This window comes from Emydura macquarii, unplaced genomic scaffold (genome assembly GCF_026122565.2).
Source record: "Emydura macquarii macquarii isolate MOO-44397 ecotype Brisbane River unplaced genomic scaffold, CSIRO-AGI_Emac_v2 contig_450, whole genome shotgun sequence".
Classification (NCBI taxonomy): Eukaryota; Metazoa; Chordata; order Testudines; family Chelidae; genus Emydura; species Emydura macquarii.
In genome coordinates, this window is record NW_027130587.1 from 12596953 (window position 1) to 12621457 (window position 24505).

Consider the following 24505-nt stretch of genomic DNA (forward strand, 5'->3'; position numbering starts at 1 on the left):
CCTGTTTGACAGGAAGGCTGAAATAAGTGAAGGGCCTTGGCAGGAAGAGAAGTAAGAGCGCTCTGCCGACATAGGCAAACGTGCAATAGGATAAATGGTGACCTACCGTATAGGCTGCCGCGCAAACAGAACCAATGTCCTCCCCAGACGTTAAATAATCCAACTGGGAGCACAGTTGTTCCTCCACCACAGAATCCCGGGGCTCTGTGGTAACCGCCTTGGCTTTCTCAGCCTGGAGCGTGTCCAGCTCTGTTTTTTCTAAGTCCGTGCTAACTTCTTCCTCTGACCCATCCTCGAAGCAGACGCTCTGCCCGTCATCAACGCTGGAGAGGATGCCTGACGCTACAGAATAATTCCGAGAAGAAGGCAGCCCAGAGTCGGGAGAATCAAATTCTACTGACTGCTGTTCTCCTGCCGCAGCTGCTACCGGCGTGTCAGCGTTCACCACAGACCAAGAGGGGTCATTCCGCCCTTTGGAGTCCCGCTCTGTTGAGTCCATTTCATCTACAGATATAAAGACCTGATGATGATGATTGCAGGAGGGGAAAAACAGGGAAGAGGTTAATTTTAGCAAATGAGTCTCAAACGCGTGTGTGGGTGACGAGGTCATTTCAACGGACAGGAGGGAGTCTATGTATTATCACATGCAACGCCCATGTGTGTATATATTACAGCTGAACAGAGTGGATCTACTGAGCTTTTACAATGAAATTAGAAGGTGGGTATGGTCAGAGAAGGGATTCTAAAAATAATCCAGTTAGGAACTTATATCTGCGCGCGGTGTCCTACATTTTCAAAAATGACGGCTTTGAATGTCTCAGTTTTTGGGCACCTCCCCTGGGTCATGTTTAAAGAGACCTGACTTTCCCACCTTCTGAAAAATCAAGCCCCTTATAAAACGTCAACAGCTGGGCACCCAAAAATAAAGGCACCCAAGTTCAGCACTCACTTGTGAAAATGGAGCTCCTGGCCTTCAACCTCATGTCTCAGAGCGCTTCCTTGTGTTGGGCAAGCAAACTTTACCCCCACCCCTTTTTTTTTTTTACTTGCTACAGATTTTCAGGACAAGTTCTGTTCTCAGTTACCTGCGTGAGTTTAGCTGCTTCCCTATCGTTTAGGAGAGACGTGCATCGCTTAGACTAACCGTGAATGTTCATGTAATGAATCTCCTGGCTTTTATCGTCACAGAGGGCTAGAGATGGAAGAGCTCTGGTAGGTTACTGTCGATCCCCTCTAGCAATGTGGCTGTGTTCTGGACTGTACGATCTTACCGGCGACTTGACTTTCATTTTTTCCCCTACAACTTTGATGACTAGGATTTTTTTTTTTAAACATCTGAGTGCGTGAGTTGTGCTCAAAAGTGCTTTTGAAAGGTGCCAGATTCGCAGCCCTGGAGATGGAAGCTTTATTCATCCATGGAAGAGGGAAAGCCAAGGCAGGGCAAGTCCCCTCCACCAATGCACTGCGTGGAGTGGCTAACACCTAACCTTGTGCCGAGGGCGTGTCAGTCTGCCTACCTCTTCTATGCTCAGAGAGTGGAGCCAAACGCTGGGGCAATCTCGGATTGGAGCATCTGCCCCCTAGCAGTGAAACGGAGACCCACCGCAGGGCTGCTGGAATAGTACCTGCGGGTCACTGTTGCTCTGGGCTGGATTTGAACTGGGGACCCAAAAGGTGAAAAATCCTCTCCAGAGCCATTATCAGCTCCTTGAGCCGATCCGTTCCTCAGAGGGGGATTCTCCACTGCCGTGGCATAGGCCACAAAATCCCCTTCGCCAGCTGGCGGAGAATACCCCCAATTCAGACACTGCTTGGGGACAACCACAGCCTACCCTACATGTGCCCTGGTCTAGCATGGCCCAGAACGCTGCAGAGATCCCAGGTTGCAGAGTTGCAGACAGACAGACAGGGCCAGGATTATACAAAGGGCAGTTTTCTGCCCCTAACCAGATTCCCTAAGTGACCTTTGCTCCACACGGGCTGTGCTCCTCGTGTCTCCAGCATCACCCACTGTACAGAAACATTCCTTAGCGGTGGGTGTACCAGAGCGCCCCCCCATTCCCCCCCCCCGAGAGCTAGACGAGACCACTCACGTCGTTGCTGATGGTGGAATCCCTGTGGAGCAATCGCTGGACGTGGCTGTCGATGCTGCTGCCTGATGAAAACTTAGCACATGTGGCGGAGTGCAACTCTTTCTCCCGCAGCTTCACGATGACCTCGCAGGCTTTCCACTCAGCTATGACCTTCTGGTACTTGAGAGCGATATCTTCATCCACCTTCAAAGACAGACAGACAGACACAGCTGAAATGCTGGCCTCTCCCCGCAGGAGGGCAGCTAAGATCGTCAGAGGCCTAGACTGTGGGGCTTGCACATGAGGAGAAAGAAAAGCTAGGAGACAGGATCTGACACCGAGCTCCAGGGAAACTGGTTGGGGGTCCAGATCTAAACGCCAGGCTGGGGCCCATCCACAGCAAAATAAGAGTTGAGGGGGACGGACTAAATTCAGGTGTGTGTTTGCGCAAGGAGGAAAGTGGTCTTGTGCTCACGGAGTCACTTAGTTTCTCTGTGCCTCAGTTTCCCATCTGTACAATGGGGATAACAGCCCTGCCCTTTCTCACAGGGTGTTGTGAGGACAAATGCATTTACTGTTTGTGAGAGGTCAGCAGGAGAGAGCCACAACTACCTGGACTGACAGGCACAACGGAATCAGGCACGTGCTCAGGCACTGTTAGGAAGAGAGGCAAAGGACTGTGATGACATTTAAGGGCAGGTCAATTTAGAACAAGTAAAAGGAAATAGTGAAGGCGCGGCATTCCTGCAGCAGCCAGCCATTAACCTCAGGCTTGTTAAATAGGGACAATCAGATCTCATGCTTCAGGGCATAAGCTGATCACCACAAAGGGCAGGAAGGATTTTTATTTGTAACAGTCCCAAGAACAGCACTGGCACAAAAAAGGCATTAGGAGATTCTGCAGTGTCTACCCTAACTGAAAGCCAGGCCCACTGGTGTGCATGGGACCCTGTCACTTTTTTGAGCCTGTGTTAATGGAACACAACCGTGGTGCTGCTAGCTATATAGTCACGGCACTGCTCGAATTTTCATCAGAGCCCCCTCATCTCTAGGGCTTTAAACCGTCTCCATTTCTAACTGCCTTCGGCTGACGTGTCAGTAGATTGTCAAAGACGTGGGGTTTCTCTGTGTGCGTGTAGTACAAAATAGTGTATGTTGGAATTCACACGTCCACACAATACTTTGCAATCGCATTGATGTTTCCAAGGAGGGGCGTGTTTTTAAAGACACATCTTACCTACTTACCTCCAGGAAAAGCTGACAAACCTACACCCAGATCTTTTTAGTAGGGTCTGAGCTGAGAAGCTTTATATGGGGTTTTTAAACAGTTGCATTAAACCTGCGCCCACACAGGTGCGTTGCCTTGTATTTCAAGATACAGCGGTTGAACTACCGCTGGGTAACCCAGCAAACATCTGAGTGTAACTAACGAAGGCCTACCCTTTGAAAGCCCCTGTGCTCCAGGTTTCGCAAAGCACTTTCCATACGCTAATTTTAAAAATGCCCCATGAGGGCAATTATCTCCCTTTTAGAAATGGAGAAACCCGGGCACAGAAAGGCTAGGTGGTTTGCCCACGGAGGAATCAAACTCAGGAGTTCCGTTTCCCAAGTCCACTAGATAGCACGTCCTACTGGAGAAAACCCGAACGTACAGTTTCAGCCATACACTAGAAGCATATTTCTTAAAATTGACTAAGTCTCACACCTCCGTAGTCCCCTCAGTGCTTGCTAGTATTTTTTAAAAGTTCCACAGCCCATTTAAATCTCAGAAGCTGGAACTTACCCGATTCATTTCTTTTTTGGTCATGCCGAATTTGTAGTGACCTAGCAAGAAGGGCCACACCTCCTTCCGAATCTCATGCTGCACTCCGCCATAGTAAACGCGTCTCAGTAATTCTAGTTCCTTGTAATTCTAAAGCAGTCGGGAAAAAGGGGGGAATTAATGCACCTTACTATTGGTTTGCATCGAAGCAATAAAGTTACTTGCAAGGATCAAGTGAATGCAAAACACACCCAGGGTATTTAAAAAGGTTAGTGATGGGATATTTTTGTTTCTAGGTCGTTGGTGCCAATCTGGCCAATCTTAAACTGTTACCATCTGATGGCTGTTCAGACATAAAAATGGGACAGTTCCTATTGTCCACCATGAAATCTTCCACTATGTGGATGCTAAATGATATCTTTGCTGTCACCAGAGATGCAAAAGGATCAAACAGGCCCTAGAGAATTAACTTCTCTCCCCCTCCTAGGGAAGTCACACAAGTGTGAATTCATGTACAGTCCTTTAGAACCCGCATTCAAGAAAGCACTTAGGCACATGCTTAACTCCATCCCTGTGAGGAAGGTGATCATGGAGCATGTGCTTTGCAAGGAGGTCGTCTGACTGGGAAGCACTGAGACGTTTGCCCGGATGTTGCTTGTGTGCTACATCTGTTCTGTAGATAGAGGACTCCACTCATCAAAGCTGGCAGTGATTTACTTTTAATGGTGCTAAAGTTGCTTCAAAAAAACTACATGTAAAACCTAGTTCACTGTGACTTTTACCAAAGATTTTCAGGCTCCTAAATTTGCAAGTCTTCTCCTCACCAATGCTGCTTTCTGAGCCGCCCAAAATCCAAATTATTATTGTCCAAATAAAAAAGTCACTTAAAATGTCTAAAACTGCAGGGCAAAAAGATATGTAGAGGTAAGTGTTCCTCCAGCTTGTCCTAGTTTACAAAATCTCCATCTTGCTTAAAGATACACCAGACTGATTCTCATCTAGGTGTTGTCTACACCTAGAGTTGTTCCTGATTAAGCCCATGTGTGGACACATTTATTCTGGAGTAAGGGAGCATTTATCTTAAGCCACTTGTTTGGACAGCTAACCAGTATCAAGGTACGCTTATTCTGGAATAAGTGTGTCCACACATGGGGTTAATCAGGAACAACTCCATGTGTAGACAAGCCCTTGTACTTTTATGCCATTCTGGCAGTGAAAAGGGGCTTTAAAGGTGAATGAAACAGTAATTTGACCCCACTCTGGTCGTTAACATCACTCCGGTAGTTCAAAGGGGGCTTAGTGCAAGTGAGATGGGGTCTGCCCAACTTTAGAACAAAGCTGGCACGCTGAGTGAATTCACGTACGGGCTTAGAAGGCAACACTGGACCCTTAGAAATATTTATAGCCAAATCTGGGAGTGATGCTGACAAACACCCGGGCCCCTGGGTGCGGCCTGGGGTGCTGACTTTTTCTCTTTAAGACCCGGGGGTGGGTTTTGTGCTGGCAAAGGTCTCCGTTACCTTTTTGTCCTTTTGGTATTTACTCCAGACCTCTTTAGTCAGGCCTCCGGCTGCGCTGGAAGGTTTGTCAGGTGGGATAATCGAGTGGTTCACGAGGGCAGACAGATGCGTCCGCACTGTAGACAAATGGCGGCAGTAGGCGATCCCTGCAGGGGCGGCGGGGACAGAACGGCAGGATCTCATGTGAGCAAGCAGGTGACCATCTAGGGGGCCGCCAGCAGCATTTAAAGGGGGAGCTGTGCGGTTTAAGCTTGAAGCAAAATATTCTTCTCTACACCAGTCACCCATGGGTGCTAGGTGGAATGAAAGGGGTTTGTAAAGCTGACAAACGTTAATCTGGTGCCGGCTCTCAAATGCTTCCCCTCATAAGCCGGCTTGGATCCCTCTCTACCTCAAACACGGCCTGTTACCTGACTGTGCGATCCAGGGGGGTGTACAAGAAGAGGCAAGCAGGGGCACTGGCCCCCCCAATAACCAGTGGGGAACTCCTCGGGCCCCCACGGGGAGGGAGTGTGCGTCTCAGCGAGGACACAGCACGTGTCCCCCCAAAAGCGCTGGAATTTAAATTCCTGCACACGCCCCGGTGCGGTCCTTTTAAGTGCAAACACGGGTATGCCGCCGCGGGAGGGGCACGCACGGTCCCTTTTGGAAAACAGCCTGACTTACATCCATAAAACGCTCTGGAAACAATCTGCCTCTTCATGCTTTCACACAGCATCTTTAATGGGGTTCTGTTGGGAGACGTTTTTTAAACAGGTTTGGGTTAAGGTTCTACAGGTCCATGGTCACGAAACACCCCCCGAATCCCAACATCTCGTGCCCCTTTTCCAAAGCAACGGACACACATTTAGTTAAAAAAAAAGTCCATGAGGATACAGGTCTTCAGATTTTAAAATTATTTTACTGGCTGGACTGCTGCCTTAAACCACACGCATAGATATGGAAGTAGTCACCCCAGGGGCAGGTGAATTACAAAGGCCATTGACACTCTGCTTCCTTCCCCAGACCTGAAGAAGAGCTCTGTGTATCTCGAAAGCTTATTAGCTTCCACCGACAAAAGTTGGCCCAATAAAAGGTATTGCGTCCCCTCCCTTGTCTCTCTCATATTCTGGGACCCACAACGACCCTGCTATTGATAAAATAGGTGTGTAAGCCTCCGTGCAGGATTACGGGTTTGCCTATCACCGTAAAGCACTGGGACCACAGACTAAAGAGTTGCCGTGGCAAAACTCAGGACTTCGCCGCCAGCAGCGGAAGAAACCTATCGTGGACTGGACTTGAAGACCAAGAGTAACATTGGGAAAAGTGCCTGTGGGGGTTAGGAGCCTAACTGCCCAGTTCAAAAGGGATTTAGGAATTTAGGAGCCTAAATCCCATTGACTTTCCTTGCAACTCAGGCTCCTAAATCCCTAAGTCCCTTTTGAAACTGGGAGTTAGGCACTCGACATTTTTATACCCCCCCATCTCAGACGTGGCCTCCAACAAGCCCACCGTGGATTTTAAATGGGGGCAGGAGGGCACGGATGTGTGTGTGGTGTGCCAAGAGTTCTCCCCCCCACCGCTGTCGCTTGCTGCCACGAGAGCCGAATCGTCTCTCTGGGCCCGGGGCGTTTACCTGTCATGAATGCAGTTGCAGCAGCTGGGGACGTCGTAGGGAGAGCTGCTGGTCAGACAGGAGAAGCAGGAGGAGCCCTGGCCGCAGTGCTCCAGCTGCCATGACAAGCTCATGCCGAAGCCCTGCATCTCCATCATGTCGCTGGAGTCTGGGGAAAGAAAGGGGGGGAAAAGAACGTGGGCGTAAACGTTTGTTTCCTCCAACCGCGCACCCTGATGTGTTGGTGCTTTGCTCTGCTGCAGGCTCTACCCTTGATGATAGGAAGGGACAGACCCAGCGACCTGAAAATATTAATTTCTGCTCTAACACCTCAAAACCAGCCAAGTCCTCTGCTGGTCATTCTTTCCCCCATCAAATCATACAAACGTACAGCAGGACGGGACCTTGACAGGTCACCTTGTCTGGCCCCTCCACGCTGAGGGAGAATTAAATATACCTAAACCACCCCTGCCAGGTGTCGGTAACAACCTCCAGTGATGGGGAGTCCACAACTTCCCCAGATAACTGTTAGTTGCCTTTTTCAAACCAATGGTGCGAGACAGGCTGCTATTCTGCTTTACAAAGACAGGCGCTGATTTTAATCAGACACCGGAGTAATAGATTTTAAGGCCAGAAGGGACCATTCTGATCATCTAATCTGGCCTCCACAGGCCAGAGAATTTCACCCAGTGAACTTCACCTGTATCGAGCCCATAACGGCTAGCTAAGCTGCAGAAAAATACCCTGTGTTTTCAATTCCAGGATAAAAACAGGCTCGCTCTCAAAATGAGACTTTGAATGAACTTTTCTGTTCTTGTTGTGGTCACTTGGGATCTGATCCTTAAACAAGAGATACAAAGTCACTCCAGCACCCAGTCCCACTGATTTCAATCAGACTCTCATGGCAGTACTGTGCTACTGACCATGAGTGCTTTTTCTAATTGGCATCAGCGAAAGCCTGGTTTACATCACTCAGAAAGGCATTCTCCAGGTGCATTTAAATCTAGGGTGCTGTTCCTGGACATTTCACATAAACAGTATGCCTTTGTGTGCCCATTTCCCTTCACTGGATCACCCCCAACTGCATGAACTAGCGTTTAAGGCTCTGAACATGCAACTTCCATGTGTCTGAAATCTCCCCATATGGAAACAAGCTGCAGGATCAGGACTTAAAATACAGAGGCCAAGATTTTCAGCAGGAGCTAGTGATTTTGGGTGCCCAATTCCCTATCTTAGAGGCCTGCTTTTCAGAGGGCAGATGTTTAGCACACTCTGAAAAATGAGGGCTCCCCTTTAAAGGTGTCAAGTTGGGCACCCAAAAATCGCTAATAGCTTTTGAAAATCATAGCCCAATTTCTTAACCTAGCCCTGCTGGTGCTTTTCATAAATAACTGGCCTTTCAGCTCACCCTTGATTTAAATTAAGGCAAAAGATATGATGTCATTCATTGCATTAACATGTGCAAGCAACTCCAGTCGTCTGGGCCGTGCTTTCAAAATGTATGTTAAGTGCAGGGGGGGATGGGGAATTTCCAAACCATCTCATGCATTCTGCCGCTGCAGGTAACAATACATTGTTTGAGAAGATGGACTCTATTTTTAACATAGATATAGCCATCAATGCAGCAGAAAGCATTTTTAACGGCAGGGAAATAATAAAAATATGTGAACATAAAAAGCACAGGCTCATGCGGAAGCAGCCATGACTATTTCACTTCACAAAACAAAGTTTAATGAAAAAATGCTCTTCACCTTAATTCTTCAGGAAGGAGCTGAATGACCCAGTACTTAGTGCAGAGTGTCGTTTGGTTCAAATGCAAACCATTGGACAAACAAATCTTTTTTTAGATTTTTTTTTTTCCTCCCCATCCAAGGACAAGAAAAGTGGTTTTTGTTTAGGTTTTTTGTTTTTAAAGAAACAGTCTACTTTAAAAAGCAGAGAACCCCACAGATCCTAAGGATTCAGATGAAAGGTACCTGAATTCGTGAAGAATTAGAGTGAACAGCATCCTCATTTTTTTGTTGTTGTTTAGCTGCAACTTTGGCCCCATGCAAAAGTCAAGCATGTTGCAAAAATTAAAAGCGAAAGGGCTCGCAAACCTGATACAACAGTGTTGTCATTAGTTCAAGGGAGCACTGATGGGTAGACACACGATTGTCAAACCTAGTTCACTGACAAGAATCACTAGTCAAATGGTTTGCACTCCTAGCTATGCTGTTAACTTTTTTTTTTTTTTAAGTGTTTCTTGACATCTCTAGTAGGATGGCGGCTTTAAATGTCCATTAGCTGACTAGCGACCAAACGAAGCTGAAGTTGTACGAGTTTAATTAATTTTTTTTGGTCCCATCTTTGCAGGCATGCCGTGTTACAGACAGATCTTTGACCATAAGCAATTTTAAGTCTCATCTGTACACGAAAGCTACTGTACAGCTATTTCCTGCAAACACGATCTTCCTACAAGATGAGGAGGGCTTAAGGAAGTCTCTTCCTCTCCCCAGAGCATTTTGGTAAAATATGAACCCAGCGGTCAGACCTAATGGCTGGTTTGGTGACCTATGAGGATCTCAGTGGACAGGTGTCCCCATAACAACTCAATAGCATCCTGGCAGTCCCAGCAGAGGCCCAGAGTAGAATGGACCGAGGGCAGTTACCTTTTCCTTCCAATCGGTAGCGTCACCAAGCCAGGGATGAATTTCACTTAGCACTAAACCCATTGCTCTGTCATTTAAAGGCGTGTGAGAGCTCTGAGGAGTGAGGAAAAACTAGATTCCTGTAATCACTAAACAGCCTGAGAATGTTCTTTTGCTAACGGAAGTGTGTGTGAAATCTATGGCACGTCTCCAAGCCAAGACGGGGGGCATGGAAACTGTACTGTGACAGATACTGCAGCTAAGGAAGATGGGCTTTTGCTCTTGAATGAACTTGGTCCCAGGAGAGCCAGGAACATGGGAGAGGCAATGCTTGAGAAGAACTGGTCTGAAAATGTCAGCAAAGGGAACCCTGAATGAAAATTGTTGCAGAATTTTTTTTTCCCTTTCTGTTCTTTTTTTGACCCAACTTCGCTACATTTCTGGAGCCTTAGAATTCCATCTGTCCAGCAGACGGTTTTGTGTTCCCCCGGGTGAACTCCGTTTGAATGTCATTCGCTTTCCTCCTTCAAGACAGGAGGGCTTCCTGAGTTTCCAGAACTATACACTCAGGGCCTGGTCATCTGCTGAGCAGCTCATCTCTGCTGGGATGAAGATCTGCTGGTGTGATCAAGTGTATCATTACGACTCGGTCAAGGCTCAGCAAACGGTGCAGTACCTATTGTAGGGCCAGGAGTATGGTGGCTGATGGTTGGAAATCCACACTGTATGTGGCCATGAGGGCACTTGCCTGGGAAAAGCTGCTTGGTCTGTACAAGTTTCCATGTGCTTTTAAGGGTAAATTGTACAGTCACCCCAAGCCGCTGAGACTCGCTGCTGTGGGTCTTTTTTTGCTGTATAGATATAACCTAAGTTACAACTTGATTCTTGTTTCCCCGCACAAGCTGGGGGGCATCGTCTATGCCAGCCCTTTAATCAGCGCAGCTTACTTTTCACTATCTCTTATCTTGGACAGGGGGAGGGTTCCCCACCCCCTGCCTGGCCCCCATCTTCACCTCGCATGCAGAAAAGTACAGGGCCCCTTCTAGCCGCTTCCTTCCCTGTGTGAGCACATAACGTGAGTCATGACTTGGCTCTGAAGATGTTAAGGGGCGGGGGGAGTCTTGGGGAGGCAGATTAGGGTGGGGAGGGGGGGAGTGCTGCTAACCCTTCTCCCACAGCTTTTGGGTGCCTTCCCACCCCTCCAGGTGGGTGTGAATGAAAAACGTTTCTCTTGCCATAATGCCAACACTGTTGTACGCATCGGTGGGGTGACGCTGCCACAGAGCACTGAAGGGGGCAGGGCCAGGGGCCGGAGGATAAAAACCTTTCATCCTATTAGGAGCTGTGAGGTTCCGAGAGCAGATCATTGATAGCATTGCGTGGAGCCTGTCTTCCTCCTCCTCGTCATCGTCGACTGAGGCAGAGCGGCTGGCAGCTAAGTGGTGGTAGTTAATAGTTACTGCTCAAAGAAAATAGTGAAAGAGGAGCATAAGAAGAGAGGATCTGGTTCTACGAGACGTCTCAAAGGACATGTTCAACACAGACAGAGGAGTCAGAGCTTGGGAGAGACCCTGCGAACTCCCAGGCACCATGGTCGGAAAGAGACGGTTCTCAAGGGGAAGAGAGCGCGCTCCCTGGGCCAGATTTCAACCAGGCACGAACAGCTGTGCGCAGCTGCAAAATCTGCAGCGCCTGCCTCGGGTGGGAGCAGACTGGCTGCCTCGTTGTCCCAGGAAAAGGGAAGGGTTCTCTGGTGGATGTCCCTCTATAGAGTTAGCCATGCACACTCAGGGCATGCCTACACTGCAATGCAACACCTGCAGCTGGCCCGGGCTCACGGGGCTATAGAACTGCAGTGTAAACATTCGGGCTCAGACTGAAGCCTGAGCTCTGGGGGTCAGCCAGGAAGGAAGGTCCCAGAGTTCAGGGCTCAGACGTCCACACTGCAGTTTTATAGCCCGGCGAGCCTGGGTCAGCTGACGTGGGCCAGCCGTGGGTGTTTTACTGTGGTGCAGACATTCCCTCTCAGGCTGGGTTGAAAATCTGAGCTTCAAGTTGGACTCCTTATAGCCTGTTCTTTGGGGTGGAGCAACGAGGTAGGGTAAAGGTTTAATTCATGCTGCCATTTTCTAGCTGTGATGAACCTGAACGGGACCATTGGCTCCCACTCCCCCTTTAAATGTGGGGCCGGGATCCAAACCTCTCAGGATGTTGCTACGTCCTAGCTTCTCCAGTGGACATGAAAATGAGCAGTGGTTCTCAGCCAGGGACACGCGTAACCCCTGGGGCAGGCAGAGGTCTCATCATCAACTCATCTAGACGTTTGCCTCGTTTTACAACAGGCTACATAAAACAAGTCAGGACAAATATCCCTACAGACGATGACTTGTTTATATTGCTCTATATACGACACACTGAAATGCAAGTACCATATTTATATCCCGAGCAGTTTATCTGATAATTATACGGTAACAATGAGTACGTGATTTTTCAGTAACAGCGAGCTGTGACGCTTTTGTATTTTTACGTCTGATTTTATAACCAAGTAGTTTTAAGTGAGGTGAAACTTGGCGTACGCAAGGCAAATCCGACGGGAAGGAGTACGGTCGTCTAGCAAGGTTGAGAGCCACTGAACTATACCACTGATCATAATTACCTAACAAGGTAGAACACCCCTGGGGCAATATCCTCTATAAACATCTGGATTGTCTGTTTCCCCCACGGATCCCAGTAGATCACTCCATTTTTTTTCTTTTTTAAACGAAAGAGCAATCACGCCACTTACTGTTTTCATGCCTGTGTCCCGGATAGATAATTCTGAAGACGTAGTCTGTAGCAGACTCCTCATCTGGCATTTCCTCCAGGTCCACTGATTTGTTACTGTTTCGTTTCCGGAGCTTTGGAAATACTTTTCCCTACAGTGAAAATAACCCAGTCAGTAGTTCCCAAGAGATATAGCGGTGTAGTAAAACGGTGTCAAAATAACAGACTCAGAAGGTAGCTCCAAGACCGTAGATGAATTATGCATCATGCGCTAACCTGAGCTCCAGGTTTACCCATAGCAGCCCAGAATGGGTTGCAGGCAACTGTCCTAGCAAGTGGTGGTTTTTCAAGGGAGCTGGGCACACAACTCCCATTGACTGGGAATGGGGCACTGAAGTCCGGTAGCCTCCTTTGAAAATCCAAGTCTTGGATGAGAGGCATGGCCCTACTGCATATGGACCCTATGAACCCAGGGGAAGGAGATCGTTAAAAGGAGCGGAGAAAAGACTTGTCTGGATATATAAGGAAAGTGTGGAAAAGCCTAACGGCCTGCCTTCAAGGACTGGCAACAGTCCATCAGTTAGGTGATATCCCCAGGGGTGGCATCAGTTTGCGGATGGCCGGGTGCTGTTGGGTCACCATTATTTTCAAACACATTTTTAAAGTATCTCTATCACTGGTTCAGTGGGGAAACGACAATCGGGTGTTTATAAGGACACAGATTCCACAAACACGTCAGACCGTTTGGGGGATAATACGTGGGGTTGTTTATTTGGCATTCGAGTTCCTCCTCCATGCCCTGAGTTTATTATTTGCATGACAGTTGCTCCCAGAGCCTTCTGTGGCTCCATTGCGTTGGGCGTGGTTGGACAGATGCAGTAAGAACATCCCTGCCTCAAAGCGCTCCTAGTTTAAGACAACGGCGCTCAGCCAGACGGTACCTTGCCCTGCTGTGACCAAAGTGGTGGTTCTAACTGTCCGCGGGGCAGAAGGCCGTTTTCCAGGCAGGAGAGGAAAGCGAGAAGATGGCCTCCCTGGGGGAAATGGAGTGGAGGTCTCTGGATCCCATCCTGACTCACCAACACTAAAGTCCCTCTGCTTTCTGCTGCAAAAGAGAATCCAAGATGAGTTGTGTTGCTTTTTATTAGGCAGACCACTCTGCAAATCTTAGACATAGTCTGAGGCTCACAGGGATCTCGGACCACAGGTTGAAAACCACTGATGTAATATATCAAAAATGTCATTATTTGTAGAATGGACGGATTTGAGAAAAAATTTTCTGTTCACTCAGGGGTAACGTGGTACCTACCACCAACAGAAGCTGGTCCAATGAAAGATAATACCTCACCTACCTTGTCTCTCTCAAAAGGGGGGAAACAAAGTTATCTCGTGTACTATGTTGGTTAACAGACAGACATAACCTACCTACACACGTTACTCTAAGGGGACGTGGTCAAAGGGCTAGTAGGTCACATTAATCATATACTTTAATTAGCAATAGCTACATCCTCTATTGTTGCTCTTTTTTCTATTTATGTCTCTACTGTTACTAGAGATACATAACAACAGAGGAGACCCATTCTAGCCGCTGGGTTCACTTCTGCACCAGCTGACATGTGCCACTCACAATGATCTATATCTTGGATAAAATTTTTAGAAGTGCTTAGCATGTGTCTGTACTGCCACCATAGGGTGTGATTGCATCTTGAGCAGACCCCCCCCCCGTTTAGCCTTAATCTAGCGGTCTGATTAAGGAAGGCGTTTGGGCCCCAAGTCTACCTCCTGGGTGGCCACACCTGAAAGATTCCAGCCCGCCTACGGAATGAGAAGAGTCCAACTCAACAGAGGCGGTGAATTCTTGGGGCAGTGGTTGGAGAACAAGTAGTTGGGCACTTTCACGCTGCCCTTTCCCGGGCGTCTCATCTGGTTTTGCTCTTTGTAAAGGCTGCTGCAGTGATGCGGATGGTGAGACTGCCCTGCGGGTGTCCGAACGCTAAAGAGGCCCAACGAGGACTGGAGGCGTTGCCGTGACTGAGACAAGTGGCACAACCTCACCCGTCTTGTCTCGCTAATATCCTGGGACCAACACGGCTACAACACCACAAATATTTTTAGTATTTTTTTCAGATAAAATTACTTGGCATCCAACCATTAAAATGAGCCCCTTTCTGACCCACAATAATTAAAGAGGAGAGGCCAGATTTTCAGAGCAACTGAGTATCCACAGCTTACACAGCTTGCAGTGGTGTGGCCATGTCTGGAGGTGGTTGAGCCTGCCACAATCGTGGCTGGTGGAGCTGGATCCTTTGGAGTAGAGGCTCATGCTTTTAGATCCAGGGGTCCCAGGTGTGATCCCGGCTGTCAACAACCCACCCAGAAGCATTGTGTTACGTCAACACTTAGGACAAAGCCAAGCCCCAAGAGACATTTGAAACGGCTTTAGGCAGAGAAGTTCTACTGGCTCTTTCAGTGAAGAAACCTAAAGAAAAACCACTGTGCCTGCACGGAAATAAATGCCGAAGAGGCAGCAATATAAAACATGAAGAGCATTAACATTCTACGTGCACAAATGAGGCCCTGGGGCCTTTGCGACACCCCGGGAGATAAGATGGTTTGTGCTTACGTTGCTGATGGCAGTGAATGCAGACAATCTGACTGAACGGCACGATTAAGGCGTAGTCCCAGTACACACTAAAACCAAAAAGAAACGCAAGAGATGTAATGTGTTAATAATCAGTGGCCAGAGCGCCCAATAAAAGGATAAGCACTGCACTAAATTAAGAACAGCTTACTAATCTTGGCTGATTAATTTATGGTGAAGTAAAAGGCAGAGGAACTAGTTTAGCATGGCATATACATCTGCGGGTTCATAGTCACGCCCCTCCCATGCAGGCGGCACTAATCTACTGGCCAAACCCAAGAATCAAGTGCCCAGAGCGAAACACTCAAGACGGTTTTGTGGTCGGGATTCAGGACACCTGGGCTCTATTTTGCCAGGAATGATGAATGACAGAAGTCAAATCAAATAGGACCCAATTTCGCACCAATGAAATTCAATGGAAGCAATCGCCTTCCCTTAAACTGTGACAATAAGGTCCACAGGCTAGAAACTTATCATTGAGATCAAGGGTTTAGTGGGACTCATAGAAGGATTGGATCTTCCTAACGAATGCAAGACTCACCTGAGTTATAACACTAAGGATTAAAGTAGCTTTGAAGGGATATGAAACCTCCTGTTGGTTTATGCCCTGAAGCCTAATCATCAGGGGATAGGAAGAAACATTCCCTAGGGGCAGGTTCTACCATGACTGCTTACTGCAGGGTTTCTTTCCCCTTTCGAAGTAGCAGGTTTTGGCTACTCTCTGAAACAGAATACTGGATTAGAGGGACCGCTTTTCTAATGAGGGGTAATCATATCACAGGGCTTCTTCGAGGATGGATTCATTCATGACTGTAAAGTGCTTTGAGATCCTGCAATGGGAGGCACCCGAAAAATCAGACTCAGGATGACAGGAGGCAGACTTTTAGCTCTGCAGCCCTGGATAGCTGGAAGGAGGCTTGTTCCTTTAAAATGGGCCCTAAATCTGGATTACAATGTTTGCAAAAGCATATTATCTGATGTATGCTAGGGTAACACTGTGTGTGTGTCTCTGGATGCTATCCCAGTAAGCACAAATGTAAAGTGATCATTATTTCAGCATTGCCACCCAGCAAATATTCCTATTTCCTTATATATAATTATATTCCTTAGTGTTCAGAATTTGTTCAGAATATATTTATTCTGGAAAATTGCAGAAACAGCGTTGCATTTTATTACTACTATTATTTGTCTGACAGCACCTCGCGATCCCCATGCAGATCAGGGCCCCATCGTGCTAGGTGCTATATAAACAGATCGTAAGGGACTTCACCTGGCTCAGAGAGGTCACTCTCTCAATAGATAAAAGAGAGGAGAAGAGGGGAAAGGAAGCCACAGCGAAGTGGAGTGACTCACCCAAGGTCACTGACAGAACCCGGAAATAGAACTAAGGTCTCCTGGCTCCTAGCCCAGTTCCCTATTTGATGGGCCACACCCTCTTCAGGTAAATCAGCATTGTTGCTTGTCTGTTATTCCTGTTACAGTTAGATGTGTCAAGTGTGCAGGACGGAGATCTACCGTAAATGCTGTCCATCTCTTCTGCAAAGTGAATGTTACCTTTTCTCAAGCTCCGAGTCCCTCAGGGTTCCATTCATGAGTTGATTTGGAGTCCATTTTAAAGTCAAGCTATCTGCCGACTGATGAAGGGAGAGATAGCCAGGAATTGCCTCCATATCGTCTTTCTGTTTAAAACGACAAGAAAAGAAAAGCACGTGGAAATTGTGATTGTGTTAGCGAGGAACAAACCAGCTGTAAGGAGAGATCCCCCGCCAGGCTAACCCTGTAATGCATCATCTATTAATCACACCTAACAGCTTTGCGGTCCTGCGTTGATGTGTGCTGTGAGACTGCGGCAGTACGCTCGAGTTCACCCTCACCTTTCAAACCTCTAGGCAAGGCAAGGCAAGTTGTACTTTAGCACGTGCTAAACTGGTCGTGTTAAAGCCAACGGAGAGACCTAGCCTCTTCTCAGAGATGGGACCTGGTGTGAAGTCCCCACACCCAGCACGGTGCTTTCAATTAAACACGATTTATTAAGAAGCAGAGAGGAAAGGATGGTTCTCAGCATAGCTCACCTTCTACTTCACAAAAGCTAGACTAGAGGAGGCATTTTTTGCATAAGTCACAGAAAAGCTAAGAGCAAAATTCAAAGTCAGGGCCCAGCTCTCAGCAACCCTTGCTAGCTCGAGTGAGAGTCAGACCTTTTTATTCCCCTCCTCCCCAGATTTACCAGCCCTTCGTCTGAGGACTCATTATCTTATTCTGAGAGATCCTTGCCCCCCCGTCCCACAAAAGCCAAGACACACAGGGGTAAGGTCTGCCTCAGCCATCAAATGTGAGGTTATTGGCGACGGCTGGTTTTAATGGCTCTGCTCAGGGTTCTGATGGCTCCACCCTATATTTGGAGAGACATCTGTGTTCTGAAAACAATTCCTCTCCAAAGTGCAGATTCAGCCCCTCCCCTCCCCTAGTGGTACACTCCAGGCATGTCGACGCTGCCGTCAGAGGTGTGATTTGCAGTTCGGGTCGGCACACTCCCGTTAGGTTTAACCCGGCTAGCACGGCTAGAAATATCGATCACAACACAGCGGTACGGGCTTCAGCACAGCCTGGCGTTCAGTTCGCACCCAGGGCCCTCCCTCCCGCCGGCTTGTAATGTCTGTGCCACCACGTCTTTAGCCACGCTAGCTAGATTAAAGCGAGAGCAGGTATGCCTGTCACGTTTCCAATTGCAATGCAGAAATACCCTACGCTGGCTGAGTCTTCACTGCAAACCAGGTGTGCTTTTACACTGAGATAGCTAAAATCCTAGTGGAGACAAAGCTCTGTAGTTTTTACATTAGGCAAAACCCAGCCAGGGGATACAGGGTTACTCTTGATTAGCTGTATTGAGGTCCACTGGGATTGTACCTGGAAATAGCATCCCTTTTTTGCAGCGAAGTTCTAGCCCCATTTATGAATTTGGGCTGGACCCCTGGTGCCCTACAACTTCACCATCACCTTCCAGCCCATCTTGATTTCTGACCTTCACTGCTGACATTTAAATCGACGGTATGAATCAGCTCAGCTCTGATTCCAGCCTCCGATCATCTGAGTACATGAGTCAGCCACGGGATCCCGGGTAAGTCACTGACTCGTATCAGTGAAGGAAAAAGGAATGTTACAGCTTAATTTACACTAAGCATCCTGGATCGTGGAGAGCCAGACTTTCAGCCTTGCAATGCTTAGGTCATCATGCAAACCTTTACTGCGTCTTAAAGCTTTCAGAGCATCAAGGCTGGATTCACTGAAACATGCCCCAAAAGGGCCAGGGGATGGATCACTTGAATGCCTGTTCATTCCCCCTGAAACACCTGGCACTGGCCGCTGTCGGAAGACAGGACACTGGGCTAGACGGACCATTGGTCTGACCCAGTAGGGCCATTCTTATGTTCTCAACCCACAACCAGCAGGAGTTCTTTCCAGCTGGCTGCGACTCTTGGACTGGTCAGTCAGAAGAGTGATTTTCAGCCGGGACTGGAAACTTCAGTGCATCTACCATAAAAACTAAGACGGGGCAATTTTTGCCTTCGTGTTGGCCTGATGTCCCCAAGAACCCCCTGCCCCAGTTCCCACCGATTGCAATGAACGACTGGAGGGTGTGGGCGCGGGGACAAAGGATGTCAGCGCTGGGCCACATTCCTGGGGGTCTGGGAGTTGGGCCCAGGCTTTGGACACAAATTGTCCTCCGGGAGACCCCTGACTTGGGCTAAAAAGGCCGAATACTACACAAGCAAAAACCATGTGCAAACCACAGCACTTTTCTAGTCTTGAGGTTAGGGAAGGAGGGAGCAAATCAGAGCAACTTTCTAGCAGTGTCCAGAACAGGGCAAATGGGCCCAATAGGCACCATGGTAACGGGATTGTAATATGGGAAGGCTATGTTCCCCTCCCCCCCTCACCATTCCTCCCCTCACCACCTGGACAAAGAATGTGGTAAAAGGCGGTTCTCTCTTCTTTCCCAGGCAGCATGTCTGTTAGGGGGCGCTCGGGATACAGGAGACTTGAGTTCTATTCCTGCCTCTCCCATGATGACCGAGCCAGTATGAATCTCGCTCCAGGATACGAACTCCGCACACTGGATGTTCAGCTACTTACTGGCTGGACCAGGACATTGTTTTTCCCATACAGCAGGTGTGTCCTCGAATTCTGGTGCAAAGACTCCACATATTCTCTAGCAGAAGCTGCAAATCGATCTTCCGCCGTGCTCCCGCTCGAGTGCCGTTTCCGGATCTAGGTGACACGAAAGCATGCAGGTTGCACGGCACCAGTGGCAACTGTATATAGAGGCTGCTCAGAGCAGCAGCGCCACTAAAAAGGGCATCTCAAGAAGTCGCTTTTATAATGGATTTTCCTTCTGTAGCCCGGGGATTTTACAGGCATGTGAGGGGCGGCCCCCCCCCCCTCACCCTGGCCAAAGAGGCTTCCTGCTCCCAAGGCAGGGAATCAGCACAGCAGGTGAAACTCCTGGCGTCTCAAGCCACAAAATGCCAGCTCCAGATCTCAAACCTCTCTAATTCCGGAGGGGGTGGAGGGACATTTGGACCCACCTGGACTTTCCTCTGTGACGAAGGCACAGACCACACAAGTGTTCCCCATTCCTGCCAACAGGTGGAGGTTTCCTGTGGATGTTATCTAAATACGCATCCACCCCCCGTTTGTGGGGTTTCCAGGGTCCTTCTGTGCCAATAACAGGGAAGGGGCAGGCTGCAAATACCTACTCCCAGCGCTGGGCGTTTTGATGGCGAGTCCTGGCGCCCGTGAGCTCCATGAATCCGGTGTCTCTGAACCAGCTCATCTGCTGAAGGGTCTGTCCAGTAGTGGTCAGCGGTTTTCAGCTTGGTATATTCGAGTGCACACGGCCCAACTAGGAGGACAGGGATGAGAGAGGATCTTTGAGAAGACCGGACATTTGTTCACCCCCATCTGCCAGGTCGGATATGTAACTGAGTCTCTTTCTGCTCATGTCTGGTAAAGTCCATGATCTCACAGCATAGGTTATAACCTTAATGTCCTGAACAAATTCTTTCACTTAATAAAGTAGGTGCTGCTAAAGACAAATATTGCAGAGCACGTAACACACAGCTACTGCAATACTAGCATCTCCAATTCCCTGCTGTGGGACACCACACCTAGAAAATGCTCTAATAAAAATAAATTCCACTCGGCTCTATCATCAAAGTCAGTAATCAAATAGTAAAACAAGATTATCTGTCTCCATTTCCCCCACTGCTTTAGTGAAAACGCAATAAAAAAAAAAAAAAAAAAAAAAAAAAACAACCCCCGAAACCATCTAGAAATAACATTTAAAGAGCTTACCAAGGAGAGAAGCGAGGATTGGTCCATAAACAGGATCTGCCAATAAAGCTTCTTTCTCATAATATTTGCTGGGAATAAAAAATAAAAGGAGATTAGAGTCAAGTGTTGGTATTTTCAAGAACTCCCAAGTCACTCAGGATCATGAGTTCTATTGACTCCCAAAAGGGACTCATGCCCTGAGTCACTGCAGTGTTTTTGCAAATGTCATCCATTGCTAGTTCCTAGCTAAGCCTGCCCAAATAGGGTAAATGATCTCGGGCGTGATGGACAGACAAACTGCAGGCCAAGTCTTCGGGTTTGATCCTGCAGACAGATACTCCCGAGTGCATTGTTATTCCCACCTGCGGTCCTGTTGAAGCCATAGGAAATGTATGCAGGAGTAAGCACATGCATGGGAGGGGTAAAGGTTTGCAGAAGGAGAGGCTCAGTTATAAAACAAAAAGAAAACCACCTTATTGAACAGTAATTCTACAACCAAGATCACATCCCAACGCAAGTACAGACAATCAAGTTACCTGTGTCTCTTAGACAGGCTCAAAACTAAGGTGATCATAACTAAAAGGAAAAAAGTGATTTAATCTATTTTTAAAATATATATGTCTATATATAAAATTATTAACAATTTAAAAAAAAATTTGTGTAAACAAACTCAACCATTGCTGGACTGCGCTTAGTGCTGCATGCAGGAAACCCACAGATCACCACACTTGCTTCCACAGATTCAATAATTACCCCAGATACACTAAGAAATTTGTCATCTACAGCCAGGCACTCAGATAGCAGCATGCAATTTGCTCTAATACACACCTAAACACGCTTAAAACCACCTTCACAAAACAAGGACATTCCACTAGAGAAGGAGATCTCATCATGGAACGGGTCACCCACACACCTTGGGAAAGCCTGCTTCAGTATAAAAAACTCACACACTCCTATTACCTCACACTGGAACCCATATGGGGAATCATCCAGCAATTTTTGATGGAGATCATATCTGAAAGAAATATTTCCCAACCCCCCTCTCCTGGCCCTCAAACAACCCCTAGCTTCGCCAAGCTCATGATCAGAAAGAAGCTCCCCACAGACAGGAGGACACTGACTCAAAACGGCACCAGACCTTGCCAGAACAACAGATGCAAAGCCTGCAGACAGATCGCCACTGCTATAATGCGCAACACCCCCCAACACACCTTTCAAGATCCATGGGTCCTCTACATGCCTATCAAACCATGTGGTGCACCACATCGTGTGGATGAAATGCCCCAGTAACAGCTAGGTGAGTGGAATCAGACAATCATTATGCACTTGAATGAACTCACACGGAAAATTATAGAAGATAAAACCACCATCTCACTCTTGGGCAAACACTTTTCACGCCACGATCGCTCCATATCTGATCTTTCAATGCTTATCCTCAAGGGAAAACTGCTCCACATCTTCCAAAGGTGAGTCTTAAATTCATAACTCTGCTAGACACCAAAAGTCTTGGACTTAACAGGTACACAGGTTTCTGGCTCAGTACAAGAAGACGTTACACACCACCCTGCCTGCTAACCCTTCATTGCCACTTCATTTGAAGAGGACTCCTCCAGCCATCTGTCCCAACTCATATTTAGCTCACACGCTCTGGTTACCTTCCCCAGACCTGAAGAGCAATGTGTGGCTTGAAAGCTTGTTTCTCTTGGTCCAATACACCCACCTTGTCTCTCTCAACGCAACAATATCCATTTTGCTCGTCTCTTCCACTAGATGGGGCTCGAACTCTATACTATTTCCTGTTTCCTAAAGGCAACCACCACTAAGCCACCAAAACACCAGGGATTCAAGAAGTGAGGTCATCACACTTATCAAGAATATTCTCTCGCTTTAAAGAAAACTTTTCAGCATAATCCACATGGACTCAAATACAGTCAGCAAGGGAAACGCAACAATACAAAACAAAGAAACAACCTTGATGCTGCTTTAGGAGCAAAGAGACGAGACACTCCTCATCCCAGGTACAGGACCCAAGACTGGAAGACTGGACTGGGAACCAGCTTTACTGACAGAAGGTTGAGTTTTCCAAGTTAGGAACCCACAACTCCATGTACTTGCATTGCACCAGATATGTAGACCATGCTCGCTGGGCACCTAGCTGGCCAAGTGCAGGTGCAAACAGAGCATCTGGTTTGCACAGATAATTTAGGCAATCGCGCAGGCTTAATTTTGAAAACGTGGCCCCAAACCTCGTAGACTGAGGAAGTAGCCATTATGCTTCCGGAAGAGGAGTGCATTTCTGCAGCATTGTGGTGTGTTTGAAAGAGGGATTGTGGGCCTCACTTTCCACTCACTCACACTACCCTATCATCAGGGGTAAAATCTGCTCCACGCAGGAGAAGAGCTAGCCCGGAAGCCTTGAACCACAATACCTTCATTTGGGAAATCCACAGGATACCTCTGTGTTCCCTGTGTCTCCAACACACAAATCACACAGGGCTGTTGAAGCAAACCAGGATTAGATCCAACCAATAGATCAAAGATGTTTTCTTTGAACATCACAAAAAGCTCTCTCTTCCTGCTCCCCAGGAAGATAGAACAGAAAAACACAATCCTCCTCTGACCTGCTGCCAAGGAAAACGTAACCCAAACTTTGGAAATACTGTGGGAGAATGACAAATTCGATATAATTTAACTGTCCCCGTAGGCGCCCCCCAAATACCATTCTCCTTCTTTGCACAGCCAAGCATGTGTCTCCTGGGGGGTAGCCAACGTGAAGAGCAGAACGAAGAGCAAAGCAAGTTATGACATGAGTGGGTGCTCTCCTTCTGTGACTAGTCTAGGCCAGGCCTCAGGATTTCCACCATACCTTTCTTCCGAGGCCACAGAAATGACCCCAGTATACTCCTAGTTCTATTGCATTAGTTGTGGGGATGCAGAAACTGAAGAAAGGTCACGATAACCTCACTGGGAAGACCAACGTTTGTGCATGCATTGGCCAGAAGGAGATGAGTAGAATGCTAAAGAACTCAACCACGTCTGCTAGCATCCTAACACATCACATCCACTCTGAGCTCTCCGCCCGCCTCGAAGGGGGAAAACTCCCTCAGAAACTTAACCCTGCCAAACAAATGCCCCATGATGTCACAGGACTGACCTGCCCCAATCAGACCTTTCTACAGTGTCCCAAATTTTAACTCTTGATCTCCTTTTCCTCTCCTCATCCCTTTCTTCCTTTCCTCTGCAGAGCGCACCTGCTCTTCTAGCACGCCATAGGTTTTAGGGGAAGATTTTCAAAAGCGCCTGAATGATTGAGGCACTTAGTTCCTATTGCAAGTCAACAGAACTCTGATGCCTAAGGGACTTAGGATCCTTTGATCATTTTACCCCTAGACTATAGCCAGCTGACATTTCGCAAAGTTTAAAAAAAAAAAAAAAAAAAGTGTTTTTTAAACATGTAAGATTTTTTTTACTGGTTCTTCGAGCACGATCGCGGGTTGGCATTTAATTGAAATTTGAAACATTTTGTCAACGTGTCAAAAAATCCCCCAACAAATTGTTGTGCAACTTTTTTGTTCACTGTTTTTTCTGACCTGCAGATGGGACACGGATGAAGTTCGCGATTGCAAAGGCAGGGCGTACACTGGCCTTTGGGCTTCCCTCTTTACCTGCAGTTGTCCACCAGGTACTGCACGATTTTGTCAAGCACCTTCTCGATCAAGGCCGTCCGCACCCAGATGTGTCTGATGGCCTGAGGCGTCAGGACAGGCATTTTGCTTGAGGTAGACCCCTGCCTCTTGAGGGATTCCTGGCCATTCGGTTGGTTTTTCCTGCAAAAAGGACAAAGTGAAAGTTGCTGTTTTGCTGATGCCTTTTTAAAGGAGACCTGCCTGCCCTACGGCAGAACTCTGCGTGCACAGCTATTGGAACACACAATGTGCACCATACGTGAATGCTGTGTTTTATGGTACCGTTGCCTTGGGGTGCTGGGATCCAGAATTTTATTCAGCCCATTATAAAGATAGGGCCAAAAGTGTTTAGTAACTTGGGGTGTCCCACTTTTGGGGATAACCAGACAGAGGTTTGGCAGGGGTCTGATGCTCAATACCCTCTGAAAATCAGGTCCCTTTAAGGCATCTCAAGCTGGGACCCCACCTACTGGGACACTCAACATTTCTAGTCACTTTTGAAA

General features: G+C 47.6%; 1 protein-coding gene across 5 annotated transcripts in view; it reads right to left on the bottom strand.

Annotated features, from left to right (window-relative positions):
- Window positions 1-24505, bottom strand: part of SGSM2 (small G protein signaling modulator 2) — a 103792-nt gene that overhangs the window by 15654 nt on the left and 63633 nt on the right. For 2 of the 5 annotated variants that reach the window (XM_067538023.1, XM_067538021.1), the window contains exons 4-18: window positions 23982-24143; window positions 20338-20405; window positions 19740-19885; window positions 19117-19251; window positions 16537-16661; window positions 14965-15032; window positions 13283-13446; window positions 12364-12493; window positions 10903-11037; window positions 6970-7117; window positions 6021-6085; window positions 5355-5500; window positions 3856-3984; window positions 2094-2276; window positions 107-520 (exon numbers count right to left, since the gene is read on the bottom strand). In XM_067538023.1, coding sequence (XP_067394124.1) covers window positions 107-520; window positions 2094-2276; window positions 3856-3984; window positions 5355-5500; window positions 6021-6085; window positions 6970-7117; window positions 10903-11037; window positions 12364-12493; window positions 13283-13446; window positions 14965-15032; window positions 16537-16661; window positions 19117-19251; window positions 19740-19885; window positions 20338-20405; window positions 23982-24143 — 2218 coding nt within the window. The remainder of the gene's footprint in view (window positions 1-106; window positions 521-2093; window positions 2277-3855; window positions 3985-5354; window positions 5501-6020; window positions 6086-6969; window positions 7118-10902; window positions 11038-12363; window positions 12494-13282; window positions 13447-14964; window positions 15033-16536; window positions 16662-19116; window positions 19252-19739; window positions 19886-20337; window positions 20406-23981; window positions 24144-24505) is intronic. The other 3 variants (XM_067538022.1, XM_067538025.1, XM_067538024.1) reach the window with 3 other exon arrangements.